The 12,449-nt window shown below is 31.3% G+C and overlaps 1 protein-coding gene across 1 annotated transcript; it reads right to left on the bottom strand.

Moving 5' to 3' along the window:
• Positions 1–272: 272 nt before the first annotated feature.
• Positions 273–1,655, bottom strand: LOC133287151 (probable methyltransferase At1g29790). The gene has a single exon (XM_061484709.1). It carries the CDS (start codon positions 1,653–1,655, stop codon positions 273–275), a length of 1,383 nt encoding a protein of 460 aa, XP_061340693.1.
• Positions 1,656–12,449: the final 10,794 nt, after the last annotated feature.

Genomic DNA, 12,449 nt, shown 5'->3' with positions numbered 1-12,449 from the left:
TAGAATATTAAATTTGTCCAAAAAAATATTGGGCTCATCTTCTACACGGGGCAATGAATTATCCTTGGGCCCTGATTAGGCTAAACCGATAGGCCTTGGCGTTACAAAACAGTACTTTGAAGGGGACTAAATATTTAACATCTTATTCCATTAAAATCCAAAACAGGAGGAAAATAAAATAAAAAACTCTTAATTCCTTATACATATATAATAATACACCCACATAAAAATAATATTAAAAAGAAAAAAAAAAAACAAGAAATTAATTGTGTTCATATGGCTCTAGGAGGTTTTTCCAGCAATGCAGAGAGATATACCTCATCCTTTGACTTCTGAGAAATAACCCACTTGTGTTTTTTGTACCTGAGTTGAAGAAACATGTACATATAGTCATCCAAATCCTTTCTCTTACAGAAGAATCTGTCTATCCAAAGTAAACCTCCTGGTCTTAGAATTCTATCCCAATCATATAGTATAAAGTCCAATAACAACAAGTCAATCCAGCCATCCATGAAACCAGTGGTGTGAATCAAATCCATAGTGTTATCAAAGAATGGAAGCCTTTGATTTAGTGTAACATATAAAGGAATCAAACCCCTTAGAGCTATCATCTCATTAAAAGGAGCCCCAAGATTTAGAGCCGTTGAGACAATTGTCACATTTTGTTCCCTCATTCTTGCAGCAAATGTGCCACTGCCAATGCCATAGTCTAGTCCAATCCTTATCTCTCCTTGCTTAATTGCCAAAACATCACTGATCAAAAACACTGCAGGAAGTGAGCTATTAGAAACCCATTTCAGCTTTTCCTTTTCCATTTCAAAACATCCAATGCATTTTGAATAGCCCCTCTTTGGGTTCTTGCTGGATAAGCACTCAAAATTCCTGCAGTGGTAATTCCCCCACCTCACATTTCTGCCATCTGGTATTCTCCAAAGTGACTCATTGATAGGGTAAGGCTTCTGGTAAGCCTTTGAAGCCCTTGTCAAACACCTTCTTCTAGGCAATGGATCACACCCATTGAGCATAAGCTTCTGAGCTAAATTCCAATCATCATCACAGTAGGAACCAATGTCATAGTCCATGTACTCTTCTAGCTCTTTCTTGTGCAAAACACAAGCATGACCAATTGTGTTATAAACCTTGTCCGTCCCATATAGATTAATCTTACCAACTCTATTCTCCTTTGGGGTTATATATTTTCTAATCTCCTCTCTGACAAAAAAATTAATCAAAGGATCCTCCTTCAATGTGGAGTTCCTTCCTTCAATCTTTGGAAGCCGAATCTGTCTTAGAGCAACATTAGCATTGTGAAGAGGCCTAACTATTTCATCCTCTAAAAACTTCTTATCAAAGGTGCCTCCCTCGTCTTTCTCCATTTCTTGTACTTTTGACTCAAGCTTGACCTGCAAAGTTTCCAACCTATCCAATACTTCTCCAACTCGATCAGAGAGTGCTTTGGCATCAAAACCATCATAAACAACATCCTTCACACTATAGAAATGTTGGCATATATCTTCATTGTGGAAGAAAAAACCAACAGAGTATAATCTAGTTAGACTCAAAATGCTTACCAAGATGACCAACCCTCCCAAAATAATCTGCAGCCAACCCATTATTCGGGCAAGTTTGCATTTGGGAAGACATGACCTCCTCATTGGACACTCTCCAACAGATGAAAAATAATTGAACACTATTCTATAGATGCAAAACTAGGATGAACAAATTGAGGGAAATGTAAAAATAATAGAGGCTCATCATACCATAAAAGAAACACAAACAAATGCTCTAGCTAAAAGAAAGAACACCACAAACCAAGATTGTGGGTGCTGCGTGCTTCATTAGCTGATGTGAATAATTTCTGTTGAAGAACAGCAATTGGGTATGCATTGAAAGTAGAATAAAAAAAAATAGCATCCTCACTGTGATTCATGAACTTGAAATATATGATAAGGTACTAAAAGTGGTCAACTGACTCAACTGGTTCATAAACTATGATATATAGCACATGATTCTTCCACGATCCAAGGAAATCTATGCAATAAAAAAAAAAACTATTTGAGAACGTTCCGATCCAGTTTTAGTGGTGGAAATTCTTAGATTGCAAGAAATGCCACATGAAGGTTGTAAGACTTCACAGACGTGAAGGCACGTAACCACTAGAAAATTACAAATAATTATTCATGACTTGTACAAAAATTGTTAGTTAAGTATATGCTATGTAGCACCGATACCGACACGGGACACGATACGACACGATACTTCGACACGTTAATTTTAAAAAATGTTAGATTTCGACACGTTAGGACACGTTTTGATGTTGAATAATATTTTTAATTTATGTTGCGTATATTATATTTAATATTCAATAATTTTATAAAAAAATAAAGCTAAACCTATAATACCCATTAATTTTGCAAAGATACATAAGATATCATAAATATTTATATTAAATTCAATAAAATAATAATAAAAATCCAACGAATCTAATTGATAGAACTAAAAACGCAACCTTTGAACTTTTTTGAATTTTTTCAACGCACGTTGAAGTGTCGGGGAGTGTCGGAGTGTGAGAGAGTGTCGAGAAGTGTCGGACACGACACGTCGGAGTTTTTGAAGTGTCGGTGCTTCATAGAGTATATGTATATTAAAAAAGAATTGTGTCCATCACATACTCACTCAGACATAACAAGGAAAAGAAGAAGAATTGCAACTTTCTTGCATTGGCAAAAGGCAACGACTTCGTCTAAGAAGCTTAATTTAAGTGGCACCAACACCAAGTCCTTTTGGGAATAATTTGAACGCGGGTTAGTATCTTGAACAAAGAACTAGTTTTACACCCTTTTCTGTTAAGTTTAACATTACTCACTCCAACTTGAAAACGTGACTTTTCTGTTAAATTTAACATTACATAGATGTCACATGACTTGTAACTTATTAAAAGTGAAATTCCTAACTTATTCAAGCTTGCTAGAGAAAAAGTCTTAAGAGTAATGTCACTTTTGATAAATTACAAGTCACATCATCATTCAAGTTTACTAGACAAGGTGTAATGGAAAAGCTTGAGTGAAAACAGAGAAAAGGAGCATTGATCCATCATTGAGAGAACGATAGAGATAGAATGAAAAATCAAGAGTGTAAGTTGAAGCTGATAACTAAAATTCCATTTTCCAGCTATCATCAGACTCATCCCATCAACTTCACCTCACCAATCATGCAACTAGGAGAATGTGAAGGGACCACAAACGAAAAAAAAGACGTATATGGAGGTTTCAATTCAGATAAAGGGAGGAAAAGGAAATGGTATCTATCTACCTTTGGTTACAGTAGCTAAGTAATGTTTTTTCCTCTTCATTTGTTTGGCATGAGGATGTTTCTCTTCTTTCTTTGTTTGGCTCAAGTGATACTTTGTGCTCCCTCAACCCTATCTTCACCTCCAAATGCTCCCTTCAAAACTGATTTGACTAATTGACTCCAATTACGCCTCACTTATATACACAAATTATCTTTCATCGCACCAAATGTAGTTAACTAATAAAAAAGTGATATCTTGTACATGATAAACATGATTTTCATATATTATACCTCTTACGTGCTTAACGATTGATCTTGGACATATTTTGTGAGTTTAGGTTCAAAATTGAGTTTATTGGCATTCTTCAGCATAATTGAATAGTTAACATTGTTAGGTACTTGGAGCATATCTTGAGTTTTAGACATCTATGAAAATGAATACAATATATAGAGCTTAAAGGGATCTCTAAAACTCTCATGAAGAGCTCCAATACTAGATTGGATGTCTAAGTGAGCTTGAAAGTTGAAACAATGTTGTTGCTGGAACTTGGATCTGCATGCAGAAATTGGCCCATATTTGCATCTCGACAACTTATAGTTTACTGTATCTTTGATTGTGTTCTAATTTTTTTTATATTAAAATTGTTTTGTAGAATAGTTAATAAAATAAGTGTTTTTTATTTTGTTTTTTATTTTGAAAACTAAAAGTCAAAAGACAAAACAAAAACAACTAAGATATGTTTTTTAAATTTGATTCTAAAAAATAAAAAAACAATCACAATTTTCAATTTTTTTTTATCAAACAAGCCTTATTAAATATATTTTTTTCTTCTAAAAATTAAAAAAATATTTTTCAAAATAGATTTCAAACATGCTCTTAATCTTGAGAGTTTGCTTTATTTGTTTTTATATTTTAATTGAATTTATCTTTTTTCTCTTTACTCTTGATCTAGAATTGCGTAAGTAGTGATTTCTACTTGTGTGTGATCTAATTTAATCTTGGTTCTTGACGAAGATTTTAAAGAATTACAAACGACGAATCTTGATTTATCACTAAGAATGTAGAAAATACATTATGCATTCGTGGCGTTTGGTGAAATTCTTTAATTAGCTGAATTTAAGTTTCTAAATTGACATGGATCTAAATATAAATTGTGCCATTGCAAAATTATGTCACTTGTTAAGTTATAAGTGATTATCAAGTAGAGAATTCATGGTTCACTGTAGAGATCTCGAATAAATCAAAGTTATGATAGATCAACCGCAAGTGATAACATAAAGGAAGATAAAAATATACTCCTACTTGTAGCTAGGGTTTGACCATTATTTATAGGGGATATATTCTCGGTATATGTGCATGACCTAAGTTATAAATGTGAGATTTTGACTTTAGAATTATAATATTTGTTGATAATGGCAAAATTCACTTTAAAAATCTTTATTTCTCGAAATAATCAATCTTCTGTTGTTAGTTCAGAAATACTTTGAGAAAAATTAGAGGTAAAACCTTAAATCTGAATATAAAAGTAAATAATTTATAAAGAAAGCGATATAGACAAAATTTTCTTACAAATTAATTTAAAATTTAACATAAGAAGATTTATTTCGCTACTCATTTATTATTTTCTAAATTGGTTTCTTCTTCTCTAAGTGTTTCTTTGAAAATACTTAAATTATTAGAAATAATTAATTTTTTAAATCAGTCTAAAAAAGCTCTATATAATTTTTTTTAAATGAACTAATATAAACTAACATTGATTCTAAAAGTTATAGTATTGCAAGTGGCATTGTTTAAAAATATTCAAAAGGACTAATAAGTAGTAAAGTAAAAGACAAAGTTTAAGGAAATAAATAACATCAAATAAAAAAGAAAAAACTGATTGTGACATATAGCAATAGGTCAATTGACTGGGGGATCGATGCTTCCAACTTAATTTGGAGCATGTTAATTGTCTCCTCCATTTTAAATTTAAAGTTTACTTTAACCAATACTTTTCCGAAGAGAGATATTCACACTATCATAATTTTTCACTACCAACTTACTACCTACCTAATCACCATTAGATTAACATTTTCTCTCTCTTCAATTTTTTTTTAATATTCTCTCTCTTTGATCCAATGGTGATGTGATGAGTAGTAAGTTAGTAGTAAGAATTTTTAGTAGTTAGAATATCCTTACTCTACTTTTTCCTCCCTGCGACATGCAAATTGCAAATAGAATCTTACTTAATTGAACTAGAGAATATGCCTCAATACTTTTTATTTTTTTAGGAACCTCAACACTTTATATTTTTTTAAGTACAAGTTGTCAACTTTACGATAACTTCAGAGCCATGCACACGGCTTCAGTCAAAAAAAGAAGGAAAAGAAAGTCATATAACACTGCTAGAGTTGGCCCTGGAAGGACTTGTGTCGTAAGACACACGCCAAGGGAATCTAATAAAGTACTAAAAAATGAAAAATGATAGATAATAAAGCCGTTTAGTCCAAACTTTCTTTTTTAATTTAGCCTATAAAATTACGAGACTGATCTTTCACCTGCCCATCCCTTTATTATATATGAGAATAATATTTTTTATATTATAAGAAATAATTTTTTTTATATATATATAAAAATACGTGGGACTTATATTTTTCTTTTTTACATGGCTTCATATGAGCCTTACATATTTTTATATGTGTATAGCATAGAAAATTATCTCTTATAATATGAGAAATATTTCTCTTTATATATATATGGCTTATCTTTTCTCAAGTTGCTTGAGATAATTTTATCTTCGATTACTAATTAATAACCGTATAAAGATGGATCAATGGTGATAAAGAAAAAGAAAAAAAAAAGAATCATAACTATTCAAAAGTGAATCAATTAACATAGGAAAATAAATAAATAAAATAACATAATTTTTTGGTAGACAGAGATAAATATATATCAAACTGCTTGAAAAATATTTTTCTCATATATATATATATGATCAAATAATTTTTAAAAAAATTAGATAATTTTTAAAAAAATTAGATAATTTTTTCACACATAAAAATAAGTGAATTTTACTTTTTTTTCTTTCTCTTTTATCTCCTTATAAGATCGTACCCATTCTCATGGATATACACGAAATAAAGTTATCTTTGCAGTGGCAGACCCAGAAAATTATATGACCTGAGACGAAAATTTATATTACTATTATGAAAAGGTAATGCCAGTTTTGGTTGGATGATCACGCTAAGAATACAAAAATATCTATTAAGAAGAACCTAATAAAATTAAGAATTTTTTGCCAATTTTTTGGTTGGAATGTCAATTTTTTGTTTCCGGTGACAGTGGTTCACTACACCTTCTATTTCAACGGGGAACTAGCCATAAGACCCTATATTTTATTTGTAAGATCAATTTTTTATTGTTTACCTTCATGCCTTCTGGTATTATAATTGCACTTTCTTTGATTTCTTTATAATCTTATTTTCTCCCTTAGCTGTTATTTAGCAGAAGACACAGTAAATTAATTAATGTGTTATTTATTTTTAGCATTTGATCTCAATTAATAATTGATAACTATTATTGACCTTTTTTCTTTGCCAACAAAGTCAAAGCTTAAATACTCTTCTCTTAAGTTCTGAACAAATTTTTAATGATTATAAAAAGAAAATTAGATAATCAATCAATATAAAATCAAATTATAGGCAAATTTGACAGGTAGAGTGAATATGTATACTAGCTGAACTCTTCTTTGTATACAATGGAAAAGCCAAATTTCACATTGATTGGGAAGGGTAGCAGACCAAGAACAAAACTCTCATATACACTGGCAGGTTGAATATGGTAAATAATAGTTATCTCTAATTGGATGCAATGAACGGGTGAAACACTTTTCTTATGAATAATATCGCCTGTCTTTCACTTTTTAAAAGCATTTTCAAAATTTTAATTTTTTAGACCATGTTACATATCATATAGTAGAACATATTTTCATATTTTAGAGGCCCACCCTAGCCCTTATGTAGGTCCGCCCCTGATCTCTTGCTTATAAGAGAAATATTAATTTTATATATTGTTATACTAAAATTGTCTTATAAAAAATTATACTATTTTTTGATTTTTTAAAAATTTTAATCGTTTATGATAAAAAAAATTAATCGTTTTCAGAATAATTTGAACTCACAATAAAAGTTTTATACAAAATTTAGAGTAATCTTTATATTCAATTCATAAATTCGTGAAAATATCTGAATTCCGTTATGAAATTTAACTAGGATTTTGATTGAACGGTTACATAAAAGCTTAGAATAGTATTATTTACACACTTCAAAATATTGTGTGAATTAATGTATAGCCATCGATCAGTTTGCAGAGGTACGTAATAGCACGTGGTATGTGTTTTCTGACCAAGTTGAGCGAATCTGTTCGTGTCACCCTCACTAATTGATTTTACATGCAACCACACATATAAAATGTTAGTTGGAATATCAAATTTAATATGGTTAAGAATATATTTAGTTATTATATAGAGGATGTGATATTTGTGCATAAGAAGGAATATGCCTGGAAAATATGCACCCTCTTTTATTTTTCTTATCTTAACCTCATTTGATTGGAAGTATTCACTGATTCACTCTTTCTTTTTCACCTTTTCCTTGAAACTCTCTTTCTTAGCGTATTTGCACCGTCCAAACGCGAATAAACCCCCCTTTTTTTAATTTTAAAATAAAAGAAATAACTCAAAGTGCAAAGGGAATAAAAAGCAGAGTCATTAAGTACTATTAGTTGGTTCACTAATTTCTCAAATAAAAAGTACTATAGAAATATGAAAATAAATATATGACTGTAATTTTCAAATAAAAATTCTATATATCAAGTAGAATAAGCACTTGTTTTTTTTTTAAAAAAAATATTAGTCACTTATTTATACTTGCTTTGTCCCAAAAGGAAATAAAAATCCAAACATATTTCTAAAATAAGTTTTTTTTTTCCCCTAAAAGCTTAAAATTTATTAGATCTAAATGTTTTATACTTATTAGGTGGATCTCGTACAACCAACGCTTACGAAGAAAGAAAAGAAAATATTTATTCTAAAGCAATAAAGCATGTCATAACTTCTTTGAAGACAGAAATACCAAGTTGCTTGGAGAATTGTACGAAACGAATCACTGATTATGAGGAATCACGGGACAAATGTCTCACTGTCTTCAATCACTTTACTTATTTTTTTGTTAATTCATTTTAAATAATATAATTTAAAATAATAAGTATATTTTTATCTAATAATTTAAATTTTTTGAATTGAATTGATTTTTATATTAAATTAGAACTCTCGTTCTCCATTCTTGTATTTAATCACATATTTCCTTGTTGCTTAAATAAATCTTTCAGTTTTTTCTTAAATTTCTTTTCCCCATGACTATGAGTATTTAACTAATTTCATTTGTATAAAGTAAATAAAATTAGAAGAAAAATTACTCAAAAGTAAAAATATTTTCAAAATTACATTTATTCCATAAAGGCTAAACTTTTCTTGAGCACCATAAAATCACTAGTTATATATTCAATTAAAAAATTGTAAAATAGAATTAAAGTTAATGAAAACATGAATGTTATTACGTATTAGTTTTTTTGCTAGATATAGTCCTATTAGTTTAAATTGTTTATTATGCCTTACTTTTTATGCATAAATCATTCCCTATTTTAAATTAATATTAATTTCATGTTTATGTATAATTTTTTCTATATATTTTATATGGAAACGGATTCACTTACCACAACAAAGTTTATCACTTTTACAATTAATTTAATCACCGTTGATTTTTATCAATCTAATAGTTATAATTTATTGAGAATTAATAATATTTATTGTGTTATAATTATTAATTTCTAATAAATTATAATCGTTGGATTGATAGAAATCAACGGTTATTAAATTAATTGTAAGAGTTGTAAATTTTTATGATGATAAATATATCCTGTATTGCTTACCAAAAAAAAAAATATCCTGTAATAGTAGAATTGTACTAACGAGCAATTACTATTACTAATAACATTAGTTTTTTTTGTACAAGTAAGGAAATTAAACAAAACAAAACAAACTAACTACCCACTATCTTGGGCACTGTCCTCTCTACAATCTCTCAACAAAAGATTTCTACAACCCTCAGGGGGTTCACTATACCAAACAACATTCATATCCACTCTAGGAGCATGACCAGCCAACCAATCATCCACTCTGTTACGTTCTCTATGAACATGAACAAACCTTCACCATCCAGCTTTTCTCCAGCATCTCTTTTATCCTAAGCATGAGCAAATGGCAATGGTGCGAAACCACACATCCTTGAAGAATCAATTCATAAGCATCCATAGAATCTGTTTCCACCATCACCTGCTGATAGCCTTTCACCCAAGCTCATTCCAAGCCAATTAACATTCCCCCATAATTCAGCCATCAACACATTACCACTGCCAAGTCTCTTTGAGAATCCAGAAATCCAGTTCCCATAGCAATTTCTGATAACTCCTCCACAACTAAGTTTGGTGCCCTTCCCAAAACAAGCTCCATCATAATTGAGCTTAATCCAATTGCGGGGGAGCTTCCCATTGAATTTTCCTCTCACTCCTATTGTCAATAAGGAGCCAGCTTTACAGAACAAGGTCTCAGCCACTGTTATGTTCTGAATAACCGAGTGAGCATGATTCACAACCTCTGTAGGAGTTTTCCATTCATCATTAAAGACCATATTGTTTCTTTCCTTCCATATCAACCAACAAACAACCCCAAACAATCTCCTCCAATCTCTATTCTGTTTTGTCCTGCTCAAATTTCTATCAATCCAATTAATAAAATCCCCTTCCCAAAAATAGTTAAACTTCATACCTTGACAGCATAACTGCCAAATGTGTCTAGACCAGCTGCATTCCCTGAAGATATGGTTACAGTTCTCCACAATAGTCTGGCACCTCATACATTTAGCATCCTCACAAAGATGTCTCTTCAATCTTTGATCATTGGTTAGCAGATTCCCCCCAATAAGTAACCAGAGGAATGCTCTTATTCGCTGAGGACCCTCCCAATCCCAAGCCAGAATCCAGTTTCTGCTATCAACATTATCAAGCTGACTATTTAAGGAGTTATATGCAGACTTAATAGAAAAAATACCTGTGTAGGAGTGGTTCCAGATCACCTTATCAACTCCAGCTGCCTCAGATGTAGGGCTCACCTTAAAGATAGCCACAACAGCCTCATCACCCAGAAATTTGTTGAATTTTGACCACTGCTAGCCTCCATCATGATCAACACAATCTCTCACCCACCAATTACTTGCTTCCTCCAGAATGGGCTCAACAATTCTATCTATGAGCCTTCCCATTTCAGGTACCCATTTATCCCACCAAAACTTTGTTTGGTTTCCATTTCCAATATGTATTTTCACCCTCCTGGACATGTCTACAGCTTTTGCACACTCCTCTCCAAGTATTGGAATTAATTCGTGCTTCTTTTATCATTGGGATTAATCCAGATTCTACCTTATATTTGCTCCTCAGAATTCTGGCCCATAGAGCACCATTATTTGTCATCACCCCATACCCAATCTTCATAGCATAGGCTTTATTAATCAACCTCTGGTTCCTCAGCCTGAGACCTCCCTCCACCTTTATCCTGCAAACATTGTTCCAGCTCACTAAATGCACCTTCATTTTATTAGGACTTGAACCCCAAATGAAGCTCCTAGTCAACTTCTGCACTTCCTTACAGATGCTAATGGGAACATCAGTTGTTTGCATTGTATATGCTGGAAGAGCTTCCAGAACAGATTTGGCCAATGTAATCCTCCCTGCTAGAGATAAAGAAGCTTGATTCCAGGAAGACAGCCTGCTCTGCACCCTTTCTACCACATAATTCAAAGACCTTCTGGATACTCTCTTGTGATTAAGATTCACACCAAGATACTTTCCAAGGTCACTGGTAATACCCACTCCAAGACAATCACCAATTTCCTTAGCTCTGTTGATACCCACATTCTTAGAAAAGAACACTCTAGATTTTTCTTCACTGACTTTCTGGCCCGAAGCAGCAGAAAACAACTTGAGAACTTGATTAATTACATAGGCTTGGTCCAGAGAAGCCTCTGCACAAAGTATAATGTCATCAGCAAAAAATAAGTGAGATAAGGGGGGGGGGCATTTTTGTTGACCATGATTGGCTTCCAAGCTTTGGTATCCACAACTAGCTGGATGAGATGGGCCAATTTCTCCATACACAGAACAAAGAGATATGGAGAAATGAGATCTCCTTGTCTAATCCCTCTTTGAGGATTAAAATCTTTTGTTAATCCCTCATTCCACAATAAGTTTATTCTGCTAGATGAAATGCAATTAAAGATCAAATCTGTCAGATTCCTACGAAGCCCCAAATCCTCCAAGGTCTCCTTAATAAACTTCCAACTAAGGCGATCATAAGCCTTCTCTAAGTCCACCTTAATCTAATAACATTAGTTTTATATACATACACGCACACCTTAGATTTCTTGCATTTTTTACATATTACTATACCTGTTGAATTAATTAATATTTTGGAGTAATTGCATATTTATATCTATATATTATTATGATGAAAAATAATTAAAATCTCCATATTTATATCTTTAATGTGTATTGTTTGGCCAATTTTTTGTATCGTGTATCGTGAATCATATTCAATTGTAAAATACAAAAATATAATAAAAAATAATTTTAAAATATATAATATAATTAATATCATATAAATCCAAATTTCAAAAATGATTCAATAAGCAAAATACATAAGTAATTAAAATTCAAAACAATTATTCTTCTATTCATCAATCATTAAGACTAATATTATCACTATCAGCATTTATCAGTGACATAACTAATCAATTGTCCTTTTCCAAAAAGGATCCTTTTGGGATTTTTAATTTAAATCGCAAATCAAATATTTATTTCTTTTTTATATATTAAAAATTACTAATTTTGACTTAATTTTTGTTTCATATGATGCACGTATCGTAAGATATAATATTATATCGTTCGATATAAATCTCTTTATGATACATTCCTCGATACGTATTACTGGGCTTGTGAATCGTATTGTATGAATAATATCGTGTATCGTAAGATAATGAAAACTATGGTTAAGAGTATAAGTGGGAAA

Source organism: Gastrolobium bilobum, unplaced genomic scaffold (assembly GCF_033153095.1).
Source record: "Gastrolobium bilobum isolate Gb01-03AN ecotype WA unplaced genomic scaffold, APGP_CSIRO_Gbil_v1 utg3288, whole genome shotgun sequence".
Taxonomy (NCBI): Eukaryota; Viridiplantae; Streptophyta; class Magnoliopsida; order Fabales; family Fabaceae; genus Gastrolobium; species Gastrolobium bilobum.
This window is presented reverse-complemented; position numbering and strand designations above follow the sequence as displayed.